The sequence below is a fragment of the Corapipo altera genome, unplaced genomic scaffold (genome assembly GCF_003945725.1).
Source record: "Corapipo altera isolate COAL_440 unplaced genomic scaffold, ASM394572v1 61411, whole genome shotgun sequence".
NCBI classification, from domain to species: Eukaryota; Metazoa; Chordata; class Aves; order Passeriformes; family Pipridae; genus Corapipo; species Corapipo altera.
In genome coordinates this window covers 2,052,319-2,065,934 of record NW_020884875.1, presented here as the reverse complement: position 1 = coordinate 2,065,934, position 13,616 = coordinate 2,052,319, and the positions used below count along the sequence as shown (strand labels likewise).

Below are 13,616 nucleotides of genomic sequence, written 5' to 3'. Positions count from 1 at the left end.
ACCTCCACGAGTGCTGACTCCCAACAGTTCCCTGGCAGGCCATTCTAGTGGTTGACAACCCTTTCCACGAATATTTCTCCCTAGTATCCAATCTAAACCTCCCCTAGAGCAACTTGAGGTCATTTCATCTTGTTCTGTCATTTGTTACATGGGAGAAGGGAGCAACTCCACACAGCTATAACCTCCTTTCAGGTAGTTGTAGAGAGTGATAAGGCCTCCCCTGAGCCTCCTTTGCTCCAAACTAAACAGCCCTGGCTCCCTCAGCTGCTCTTCACCATTTTGACATGCATTGTATCAAGGTACAGTCTTTATGCATCCATAGAAACACAGTTTGGCAAGTACAGATTCCACACGTGCAAATCTAGCGTTTTCACAGAACCTTGGGGCACATCAGATTACCAGAGAGAAAGAACTGAGACTGGAAGAGACATCAGTCCTGGTGAGACCCTGCTCTCTCAGCAATTAGTGTTAGCAAAATAGCCCATACATCACTATTCCCAGAGTATATAAAAGAATACCTCGGGAACTGTGGCACACATTTTCTCCAAGACACTTTCATTTTGCCTGAGAGATGCTCAGATAAAACACAGACAAATGAACAGAAGCACGAAAGAATCAGTACAACAGTATTCACAGTTGAACATCTTAAAGACAGTACCTTAAAGATAAGTTAATATATTCTTTATGTGAATAAATAGAATTATTATAATAACAACATTCTGCAGCCGAAGCAAACATTAAACGTTGTGCTCAATTGTTCATCAGAGGATTTAACCTGTTTTTTTTAATTGGATGTAAAATGTTACTTGTAAAAAAAAAACAGCTGCCACACGATGGCAGCATAATCCAATGAGACAAAGAATTTTGGCAGTCATTTCTGGGAAACACTGCAGTTTTTAGGAAGCTGATTGTTACAGAGCCACAGTACATCTGAAAATGAAGCGCTGGCAGCAGCTGAATAGCTCCTTTGCACTGTGGAAGCTAAGTGGCACAGTGGGTTAGTACTGTCGGCTTTTTCTTCTGGAGACTCAACCTTACATCCTGGCTTAGCCTGTAAATGAAAGCAAGTTGGGTGGTCTCATCTCAGTCCCCATTTGTGCATATCACAAAAACACCAGGCAATTTGGCATGGCCAGGAGCTGCTGCCTGGGAGAGGAGCAGGATTCAAATGGGAGAGGGACTGCAGGTCATGAGCAAGGTGAACCGGAAGGGAGGTTTGTGTGGCACCAGCTCAAAGGACAGTCACCATCTGCCACCAGTACTAATGTTATTCCGAATATATTTGCAATGTAGTTTATTCTCTGTGCTTGAAATCCAAGTCAGATCTTTATTTTATCCTCCTCACTTTGCTGTTCGTGGGAGTTTTGCCAGTGAAAGAAACCAGCAAGCACTACATGATTTGGCCAGTTTTTATGTACGATTATGATGAACAAATTTATTTAATTTCTGTTTTGAAGAGAGGGCAGTACAAATTCTTAAATACACCCTAAGTATCTAGAGCACAGGAGATAGAAGGACAAAAGTGCTACGCACTAGGGGCAAATCCTCAGGGTTTGAGTGATGCCCGAGATGTGATCCAGGTGTGCATGTCAGCCCCATTGTACAGGCTCTCCACAATCCTAATTTCTCTAGAAACCCCATTTTATTGGTTGGGAATCAGAACTCAAAAAGGCTTAGCCATGTTAAAGACCAAGAATACTCCTGAGACCTGTAGTGTACCCTACTACCCGTTGCAGTAGGGTTCTTGGAGGAGCAGCTGTAAAAATAAGGAGAAAAGCCAAGAGAGTGAGTGGGATAGAGGGATGGAGGTACATGGGACTGCTGAAAATAGGAAACTGCTTAAGGCATCAAAAAAAAACATGATGCAGAAAATGAATACAACTTTAGGAGTCAAAGTAATAATAGTGGACAACTATCAGAAGAGATTTGGTTTTTTATAATTTTTATCAAGTATCAAGAGTTTTAAAAAGCTCTTAAAAAGCCAACTAAGTAGTCCAACTAAGAAAAAATCTGATTAATCAGGAAAACTAGAAAAATGTGCAATGTCTAAAGAAAAGAAGCTGTAAAGAACAAAGAAAAAGCATTAATACGAAAATATACTGCCGAAAAACGCAGTTTTTGAGGCAAGTACTTGTGAAGCTGTGCCAACTTCCATAAATAAAATTGACTTTAAAGTGAGGAGATATTATAGAAAAGTCAGAATATTTCATTTTGATGTTTTCCTAGCAAAACGATTCAATGTCTTATTTTCAAGTTCAGTTCATTTTGCAGCTCAGTTTGTTTTAATTTAAAATAGAGGAAAAGCAATCAAGAAGTGAGATGCGATGTTTCAAGAAGTGGAGAATGAAACATGTCATTACACTTGAAAAATACTTTTTTTTTTTTTAAGCAATAAAAAATTGTTTTGATGATGCCCTGGAAGAATTATTCTCCCAAGTTTTTCAGTTCTCTCACTGAAGTGAAAAATCAATTATTTGTGCAGTCCTAGTTGTGTAATGAGGCATGTTAAAGAAAAACTTTGGTTAGAGATGCAGGTGCTCTTGTCTTAGAATTTTGGAATTTTAGATACCTCTGGGTACTTTGGAGACATCTGAGGAGCCAGAGGGGAGAAGACAGAAAGGAAAGGGCTCATCATGCAGGATTGTATCATCTGACTACTGCTCTCTATTATCAGAAGGAATCTTGCTGCCTCACTGATGTTACCAGTCTGAGTTTTCTGTTTAGCACAGGGGTGTAAAAGTCTTTCTCCATCTTATTCTGTGCTTCCAGGATAAACTGATCTCTTCAGAAAAAAGGAAATCCAGACAGGTCTATCAGGATCTATCAGTTCATCTCAGATTTTTTATCCCGTTCTGGGAAATGGCTATCCCACTAGAGCCTAGATGATGACACACTGTTACCACAACTAGGACACTGGTGTTCACAGTAGAAGCAAGATAAGTTCTGTACTATTTCCGTTGCAACTTTATTAAAAAAAACCCAAAGGTTAGTTGAAATACAGTTCCTTAAATTTCCTGTCAGTTGTGCCTTCACTGGAACACAAACGTCACTTGTGCAAATTCAGTCCTTCAGAAGGGAACACAGAAATTCTTTGCTGTGCCAGTAGTCGATTTTCCACATGCATGACCACTTTGCTTTAAACTGGCCACACACTGTTATAGAGACATGAATTCTTGCCTAAGAATGGCAAGGCTGTTTTGTACCCCAACTTCCAAATGAAAACACTGCTGAAAAATAATGGGATACCAGAGATTTTTATTCTGCATGGAGGCACAGAAGAGTAAGCAAGGCCACTGTGCCAGTAATTTCTCCAAGTGAGGATCTGGAGCAAGTCTCGAGAAGGGCAACAGAGCTAGGGAAAGGTCTAGGTGGTAAGTGGTATGGAGAGCAGCTGAGGGACCTGGGGGTGTTTAGCCTCGAGAAAAAAAGGGGGCTCAGGAGAGACCTTATCACTCTCTACAACTACCTGAAAGGAGGTTGTAGCCAAGTGGGAGTCGGCCTCTTCTCCAAGGTAGCAAGTGACAGGACAAAATGAAAAGGCCTCAGGTTGCACCAGGGAAGGTTCAAGTTGGAGACCAAGACGAGTTTCTTCATGGAAGGGGTTGTCAAGCATTGGATGGGCTGCCCAGGGAGGTGTTGGAGTCATCATCCCTGGAAGTGTTCAAGAAAATACTGGACATGACACTTACTGCCAAGGTCTAGGTGACAAGGTGTGATCAGACAAAGGTTGGTCTTGATGATCTTAGAGGTCTTTTCCAACCTAAATGATTCTGTGATACACTCTCTTTCTTTAACTATCCCCATCATGATAGTAGTTCTAGAAACACAAAGATACTGTACTGGGAGAACACACACACAGATAACTAGAAAAAACATTTGGAAAAAAATATGCTCATGTGCTTCTCTGATTTTTTTAACAATACTGTTTGCATTATATAGTATCTACATTTAAAACACCACAGACAAATTCAGAGAGGAAACTGTTCGGTGTTTTGCTGGTTTATGTTTAAGAAGGTAGGACTTCTCTCTGTTGTCTCCATTTTCTCCAAACAACAGAACCTTCTAGATGCAGTGATTCAGCTCGTGTCTTTTATACCTTCCCAGAACTTCTCATGAGACAGTCACTTCCATTAGAAGAGAACTGCTAACTGGAGTTGCTGCCAAGTGAACCCTGACAGCATCACAAACCACTTCCCTGAGAAAAACAGTGGATTGTTGAGGATAGCTGTAATGTTACAAAGCTGTAATGGGGCTTTACACCATCTATTTATATGCATCCAAAATGAACCGGCAATTTTGCATCATTGAAAATGTAAATATGTTTTTTTTCAGTATTTTGCAGATATCAATATGTGAATTTGAATGAACTTCAGTAGGAAAAACATTGATTCTTTTAATTCTTAGTGTTTCTCCCTACCATGCTTTACTTCTTTATTTTTGATCACAAAACTGTAAGTGCATATTTAAAGTAAGGAAGCCCTGCTATATCAAAGTCCTGCTGCATAAAATAGCCTGAAATTCCTGAAATCCCGTACTATGAGTTTCTCAGCCTTGAATTTGTGTAAAGCTTCTATTACAGAGCCTTTGAAAGAAATTCTAAATCACAATAAGAGCAGTAATGTAAAACTATTTTTATTGAAAATGCATCTACAAAGTAATGTTTCTCAAACCACTCTGGGTGCATACCAATGCAAAACCAGTGGGGAATGGGGAAGGGAATCTTTCTATAATACCTGATTTCCATAAGAAACAACGTTAGTATAAAAAAAGATCACATTCTTTGTGACACAACTAATTTTTCTCAGCTGATGTCATAGAAAGACAGCCTTTTACATTGTCTTTGCAATGTATTTCCAAACAAAATCTTAACAAAAATTTAAAGTGTTATGCCATAAATTCTACAGTTAATGTTTATACACACATTCTGAATACAGTATCTATATAAAAATATCTCTAATTATATATCAGAAAATGCCAGTCTGTATCCTAGATTTGCATTTTGTTAGCCAAAAAAAAAAAAAGAACAACCCATAAACCCATATTTTCTTTCTGTCAGAGATTCATTTAGAGTTTGCTTGGTTTGACTGCTCAATACTCTATATTAAACCCTGCTCAATTCATTCACTAGAGAGTTCTTGCTCATATTGTTCAGGTGACTTAACTGGAGAAGATGGACAGGAGTTTTCAGTCCTAAAAAACAGTCTTGCCTGGGAAAAGATTTGCCTTCAACCAGCATGATGACATTTTCACTAGTTACTTGTACACCATATTATGGACTTCTAGTGACAGAAGCAACATATTCAATATTTTTTGAATGGTAGCTCGGACAATGCAAGGGAATCCTTCATTTCTATCATCACAATTTTTTTGATAAGGAGAGGGAGAAAGAAGACAACAATTTTAATAAAACAGATCACTCAACACTATTATGCCTGTCAATATTTTTGTCTTTCTCCCAACTCTAACTGCATTACAAAACTTTCCAGTTTAATCTCTTTAATAATACAAGGTAAAAAAGAAAAGGTACATAATTTATATTTCTAGAAAGTGCTTCTTAAGGGAATAATCTTGAAATGAACAAAAAAGCCACAGGATTACAAATGCACTGTCTCCCTTTTTTCATTCTTTGCTTATCTACTCTCTGAAGGAAACCTACAATATTGCATTTTAAAATAATTTCTAATTAAAATGTCAACATTTATTATAGTATTTACGATTTTGCAGTTTATATATTTTTCCTAGTAAAATGTATAAAAGCACCCATTAGTTTTACTTTCTAAGGGTTTGTTTGGTTTTTTTCTTGGATGCTACTGATAAACACTCTAGGAATTCAAAATTTCACACTGAGATAGGGAGTCTTCTCCAGAAGGAAAAATGTAAATCCAGTTAATTGCTCTATAATTTATTAGTGGTATGATGGAGAATTCGGGAGATTTCAATCAGAAAACCTCCAGTTAGTCTCAGGGATTTAGATTTAGAATTCATCTAATTTAGGATCTGAGCATCTCACTCTTCTACACCTTCTACAGAAGGCTGGCATTGCCTTCTTATCATTGCTTATTAAGTAGATTTTTTTTTCAAACAGAGGTGAAGACACATTTTCTGTCCCAGACTAGGGCCTTGCCCCTACAAACACTTCCACACATAGATTGTTCAGCTGGGTTGTGATGTTTAAATTATAGAAGCAAATCCAGACTGGAAGTACATACACGCATATTGTAAATGTTTGAGTCAGTGGGAGCCAACTAGGCTAAATTTTTATGAAGAACAGCTGAATCTAATGTGAAAAACAGTCTAGATAAAATAACTTTCTCAGAAATATTTCAACTCAGCTGGTAAAAGTGCTGATTTGGGGGTATTTCTTTTCTTTATTTATATATCTTCCCCCTTTTTATCCCCTCAATTAATCTCCTGCTTTTTTATTGTCCTGCTAGTATTTGAACAATAATATAACACTAGAGAAAAATAATCAGATAAAAAAGTAAAAGTCATGTTAATTTACTTAGCTGGATGTAGTTATCAAGTTAGAAGTACTGATTGTGTGTTTAAAGATATTAGGAATTTTGCAACAGGTATTTAAAAAAATAAAACCATTTTCAGGCTCTGTTATCTGTTTTTACTTTCCAGTTCATAAAAAAAAAAAAAAAGATTCACAGGACTGAGTAACATATACACAATCTCTTTTTTTATCCCCAGTTAGCATATGTCTAGCAGGACCACTGTTGTTGCCTGTTAATTTTTAAGTGGGAAGCCAACATATACCATGATCACTGCTAGTTTGGAATATATTTTCATTAATTCTTTCCAGTGCGAGCATAAAGGGAGAAATCAAGGAATAGATGAACTTGGTGAATTCAAGATATAAACGGCCGGAAAATTGTGTGCTTTTCCACACTTGCAGTGTTGAACTCACGTTTTCTCTACCCTACATCTTGGTTTCACTATCTAATGGTTTCTCATTCTCATTTTCTTGGGAGATCAGCTGGTAGGGTTTCTTCATTTCATTCTCCTCTATCACGGAATTACCCATTTCAGCATCCCTGTTCTTCAGCTCATGCCGTGATAAATGTTCAACAATTCCTGCTCCGATGGAGTCTCCCAAGACATTTGTCGTGGTACGGAGACGATCCCTAAGGAAAAAGTAGTGAGTTAGTCTTGATTTCATCACTTGTTCAGGGAAGCATGCAGACTAGCTGTTAAAACTGCCTTCAAACAGTTACTAAATGAGCCACCTGTTATATATATATTCGCTTACCCAAACTGTTACTGCCATTATTTCTTCTACAGAAATTACCAAATATACTGGGATGTGGAGTCACAAAATGTATTACTACTCTTAGTAACCTGACAGCAAGAAACAGCCATGTGATGAGGATGCCAAAGGGACCACATGGCTTCTTGGAGGCATTTCGGGACTTTGGTGGTTTGGGTTTATATGCTCTGAACATGTAAGCCAATAATAATCTACCTTGTTATTTGTCTCATGACCATAAACTATGATGAGCGATTTAGGGTGGAATTATGCTGAAATGACTCAAATTAAACTACAACAACTCAATCCCCTTAGAGGGCTCTGCCCAGCAGATGTAGGACACAGCTTGATGAGGAGGGACTGGTACCATTAGTAGATAAGCATCCACCCATACCAGGCTGTGGGCATGTGGTTAGATAATCATTTGAAGACCTTATGTTCTGATAAGAACACTGGCAACTTCTTACAGGGATCACTTGAAGAGACTGATGGGTAAAAGGCCCTGGAAACCATGGATAAATAGGTGTTAATGAGATAGAGGTTGGAGGAAACCTTCCTTTGATTTAGTTCCTGGACCTAAGGGAATTTGTACTCTTACAGGTGTCTGTTAGTCTTCTACAGATAGAGGAATGGAAAAATTTAGAGGCAATACTTTGTGGTGGCTGGATAAAAGAGTTACACAACTATTTTTCATTTCTGTGTCCATGGGGCAGACATATGAATCTTTCCCAGATTACATAGTCAGAAGGGCTGCAATTTGTTGGTTGGATTTGATTCAGTTCTGAGCTTCTGATTGAAGAAAAGGTTTTCATTGCATCCTACAAAAAATAGGCTAAAGCAATTCTTTGCTTCTTTAATTACAGTGTGCCTGTCACTACCCTAATGATAAAAGTTTCTAAGTAAACTTTCTGCATGCAAAAGGAATCATTAAGCAATACCCCTCACCATCTGCTCTATGAAAATACCATAAAAGCCAGAAATTGTGACTCTTTTTAATGCTTGTTTCCAACTGCTTTCCACAGCAAAAAGATTGCAGTACAGCCAGAATGTCCCTGGCTATTTCACTTCTAAATATTGTCTAAGCCTTTAATGACTCCATAAAAATACTTACAAGAACCAGTCCACTGCAATGATAAGAGTGATATCATCTGTAGGCAGACCTACTGATGTCAGCACAATGACCATGGTGACCAGTCCAGCTTGAGGAATGCCTGCAGCCCCAATACTGGCAGCTGTAGCGGTGATGCTGTGCAGAGAGATGGCAACAGCAATTAATTGACTTCCGCAATAAACTCTCTTTATCATCTGGCAAACTTTAAAACCAGATATGAAGCAAGTAGTAAATAAAGATGAGCCCAATCCCTTATCTGAACACCTCATAGCTGCAGGGGAGTGTGACTTTCGATCCGAAGTGTTTGCACTAAACCTTTATCCAGAAACCTCGCAACATGACTTTTTAGTGCTAACTTCCCTACTAGATGCCAAGGGCCAGACAAAACCTCATAGCCACATGTCCCAACCCACTGAAAAAACTCAGTCCACAAGCTCAAACATGTTAAAAAGAAAGCCGAGGAGATAATTCTGTCCTGGCAGATCTAAGGCAAGAACTTTTATTCTTTGTCCGTCTCACTATAACTTCATGCCAGGTGAAGTCTCTGTCCTCCAGCAGTTGGAGTTCTGCCATCAGAAAAGCTGCCAGAAACCCTGAATCATACAGTCTAGTGACTTAGGAGAAATATGCTTGTTCACACCTGGTTTAGGAAGAATTTGTTTTGTCAGGTGGTTTGCCAGGGAGCAGTCTAGTACTAATGAATGTGAAACTATTACCACAGAGTGCGAAGGCAGAGTTTTACCTTATGTTAATGTGTATTGAAATAAATTGGTGGCTTTTGTAGAGAGAACCACTGTAACTGAAATTTCAGTCTTCCTATGTGACAAATACATGTCTCTTTGTCCTACAGTGTCCATCTCTCCCCTTGCTGACATTCATTTAATCTACACATGTACCCATCACTCTTTTCTCCTAAACTATGATAAACATAATGAAATTAATGCATATCAGTTATCATTGAGTGCTAATCAGTGGGTTGTTTGTTGTTCTATTTCAAACAAGAAGACTTGTGTGCTTGAAAACATACCTATCTTCTCTGCTTTTATCTATATTATTGCTCCTTACACAGCTTGCCCCTGCTTGTATCCTGAGACCATCAGGACTAGGAAAACTACCTCTCCCAGCTTTAGCACTGTGATACTTTTATGCTACAGCTTTGTACATGCTCTATAAATTACCTGGTACTGATTGTAAGTATATAGCTCCCAAGAGCTGCATGAGTTCTTTAGAAAGAAAAACTTGAAAGTAAATAAGAACTGTTCTTGTTGACTTCATTGAGTGCAGTGACAGGTGTCCTGTTACAGTTTTTTGAAGGTTTACCTAAAGGAAAATATGTGCTGGGGGCCCTGTCCTGTGCAGAAGACGTAAATAATTACAGGTATTCAGTCACTGTAGCAGTTCCTTGTTTTTAGCACTGGATGCTAATCCCACATAAACCAGCAAGAAGTCCTCACAAAGGTGCTTTTATGAAATGTAAGTAATAATGGCTTCCATACCTGATTGTGATAATCTGCCCGAAGTTCAGCTCAAAGTTGTTAACCTGTGCAATGAAAATTGCAGCCAAAGCCTCATATAAAGCAGTTCCATCCATGTTAATTGTAGCACCAACTGGTAGTACAAATCTTGTAACTCGTTTATCCACTCCATTTATTTCTTCTAGACACTTAAAAGTAACAGGTAGTGTTGCAGAACTGAATCAAAAATAAAGAAGGTAATATGTCATAGAAATTCTATAAAGAGGGAAAGAAAAAACTGTCACACATTATGATTGCAAGAAATGCCTTAATTTTTTTTGTGATCTACCAGAATATTTTTGTTTTCAAATGCAAAGGCTGGATTTAAACACTGAATTTAAATGAAAAGTCTGAATTTAGGGTGAAGATTCCCTTAATGCTTTTATAAACTTTTCCCAATGGTTAATTTCTGTCATTCTCTATGCAGTCCCTAGTCTGAATGTGCCTAAGTTGAGTGTTTTGTTACAAGAGTCTTCTGCTAGGTAGAGGAATAGATTTAAAAATTCCTGCTCCTCACTTATATGTCGTGGAGCTGTGGCTGAATCATCCTTAAGCACTGGGTTTTTTAAGTTATACAAATTCATTATTCAATTCTTCAGATTATTCAATCCTTCAGTAAAAAGCATTCTTTCTCTTATTTATTTGCTGGCTTCTCTAGAAAGGGCATTTTGATTAATGGTTGCATTACTTCACCACTTACAGTTTAACACCAGTAGGCAGCTAAGCACCACACAGCCACTCACTTACTTGCCTCCAAACCCTAGCAATAGCTGGAACATCAGTGTGGGATCATTGTGGATTTGGAAACAAATCTAAAACATGGTGCCATATGAGCAGCTATGAAGAAAGTTAACTCTGACCAAACCAGGCCTTGTATTTCTACATCTGATCACAATAAAGTAAAAAAGTTTTTCAAGACACAATAATTCAGATTACTCTGTCTCTTCTAGACACTTAAAAGTAACAGATAGTGTTGCAGAACTGAATCAAAAATAAAGAAGGTAATATGTCATATAAATTCTATAAAGAGGGAAAGAAAAGACTGTCACACATATGAAATCTTTTCATTGCTAACTGCTTAACAGACTGTCAAGTCTTAGAAAACTCAATCAATATTGATAAAATACTGACAAAAAGTAGAGTAAAGAAGGGCTATGAAAGATTCCACTCCAGGTAGAATGTCTAACAAAAACTGGAACATACCCTCTTAACACTATTACTGTTACCCACCAAAGTTGTAGTTTTGTTTTATTTTCTCTTAAACTATGTTGACTAGTGTATGTTTTATTTTATTTTTAAAATAATTTTTAATCAACTCCTCTTTTAGGCATTCCACTTTTAGGCATTCTCAGATTTGCAGGGATTGATATCAGAATGTCAAATGTGAAATCAGTAATTGTCCCTCTCTCCCATTACACGGTCAGAATTTTTTAGTCCTCAAAAGCTTTTTCAGTGATACAAAACTAAATCGGATTCTACATTAATGGTCACAATTGCTTCTCCTCCAGATGTTCAAAATAATACCAAACACCAGGGACTTGAATTTAGCATTACAGAATATCTAACTTAAAACACCTGTCTTTAAGGGAAACTTTCAAAATCTTTTAAAATAGAAGGTGTTTTATGAAAGGTCATGTGGTACAGAAATGTACATTTCATTATAGTAATGTTTCCTTTCATCGTACATGCAAAAAGGTTTTTTTAATTCATATGGTGTACCTATGACCTCACCAACAGAGCAAAAGTGGCATTTCTATTGCAGGTTCTATATCTATTATTGGCTATCAGGATTTTTAGCACAGAATGCCAGCTGCCAGTAAGAATCCCCTCTGAACTTTGCAGTTTCCTGCTCCATTTTGCCATGCAATCCTTTACCAGCTGTATCCTCTACAAGTAAGCCAGCACACACTACCTAAAAATATCAGACATCAAGACTTATCAAAGTCACAAGGGTTCTGGCCATACAGTCTGCATCACTGAAGAGATTCATTTAACCCCTAGGAAACAGAGTTTGAGTCAGAATCAGAGAGCAATAGAACTGAAATACAGTACCCAAGCGAACACTTGAATACAGAGTTCACCAGATGTGAGGCAAAATTGTTCCTCAAACCAGTAATACTATAACAAAAATACAGCTTTAAAATATTGTGTTTACCTGGAAGATGTACCCACAGCTGTGACTAATGCCTGGATTAAGCCTCCAATAAATACCCATGGGTTCTTACGAGTGATCACGAAGTACAGAAGAGGTAGGACAATGACAGCGTGAATTAGCAAACCGATGATGACTGTCACAGTATACATGGCGAGCTGGCCGCCGATCACACCCATATCTTCCATCTCAACAATTTTTCCAGCAATCAAGAACAGAATTCCAAGTGGAGCATACCTGCAAATAAGAAATCAAATCAGCATTACTGAACAAAGTAATTTACTGAGCAAATTCGCTCCCCCAGCCACAGTGTGTTTATATGCGTAGAACTGCACTGCTATGATACTCCCATGCATGAGCAGTTCAAGAGTTTAACTCTTCAACTTTCAACAGTTCAACCCAGAATAAACTACAACAGTGAATGTTTCTGGTGGACTTCAGCGGATTCAAGATCTGGTAAGGATTTCAAGACATACAGCATGCCTACAGACATGTAGGGAGATGAATTCTCTTCAGAATTCAAGAGTAATAAAGTTGGTTTAGCCAATTCTGTTATAGTTCTGTCTGTGTGAACAAAGGCTCAGCCAGTGTGGCTGCAGTCTATGCCAAGCACACCTAGTTCTATTTCCCATGTTGTTGGGGAAGGAACCCACACAGAAGTCGGATAATCTCTGAAGATTTCAAGCTGCCTCTGGCCATGCTATGTTTCATCCAGCAGGGCACTGAATAAATATATTCTTCAGCATGAAAACATCTGTATGACAAAGGTTGGCTGTATTATGTGACAGCAACAAAAGAGGTATGAACTGCTTTTCTGTGTCAGGAAGCACAGCTAGAGGTGAAGAAAGAGCTAGTGTTGTGCATAAAACTCCAACATAATTCTGCTGCAGTGGTACTTTTGGTACAGACTTATTTCTGTAAATGTCCACTTGTCTTCTCACACTAAGACATCACAGAACAAAATCTATCCACCATATCACAATTTCTCTTTAAGACATCAAATCCATTTAGAAATTTATCTGATGTAGCAATGCTCATCCTCTGCTTTGTAATTTTAAGCACGCTGTAAAGGAGAAAATATTTTTGTTTTGTATAAATGTGATCTGGAAGAACAGAATTTTAGATACTGGAGCAAATATACTTATTTTTAGTTTTGTATCAATACTGCAACACATGTGTGCTCTTGGACAGGCTTCTGGACTTGATTTTGGGTTCTTTCTGTGGTAAAGAAGGCAACAAAACATAATTTCTTTTCATAATTAACTTTCTACCCGGCAAATAATGAATCTTAATTGTTGAAAAGATTTCAGACCTTGAGGGAAAATGTATTTGTTTCATTTACTTAGTGAACACTATAAATAAAGTAGGAACAGTATGTGTATGTGTGAGCAGTGCAGCTGTGATGCAAGGACATCCACATACACTACACAGCTACAGGAATCAGTTGTGTTGGAAACCGACGATAGCAAGGTCTTGCTGCGTAGAAATAAGATTGTGGGGGAGGTTTGTTGGTTTCCTTTAATGAAGTCAGATCGGGGTATAAGGAAACTTCAACAGCATACTGCTGTGATTGTTACCTTTACGAAG

At 37.9% G+C, this 13,616-nt stretch overlaps 1 protein-coding gene across 1 annotated transcript in view; it reads right to left on the bottom strand.

Moving 5' to 3' along the window:
* Positions 1–4,615: 4,615 nt before the first annotated feature.
* Positions 4,616–13,616, bottom strand: part of SLC1A3 (solute carrier family 1 member 3) — a 66,491-nt gene continuing 57,490 nt past the window's right edge. Inside the window, exons 7-10 of the mRNA XM_027634938.1 lie at positions 12,033–12,266; positions 9,860–10,054; positions 8,364–8,498; positions 4,616–7,130 (exon numbers count right to left, since the gene is read on the bottom strand). Coding sequence (XP_027490739.1) covers positions 6,926–7,130; positions 8,364–8,498; positions 9,860–10,054; positions 12,033–12,266 — 769 coding nt within the window. The 3' untranslated portion in view covers positions 4,616–6,925. The remainder of the gene's footprint in view (positions 7,131–8,363; positions 8,499–9,859; positions 10,055–12,032; positions 12,267–13,616) is intronic.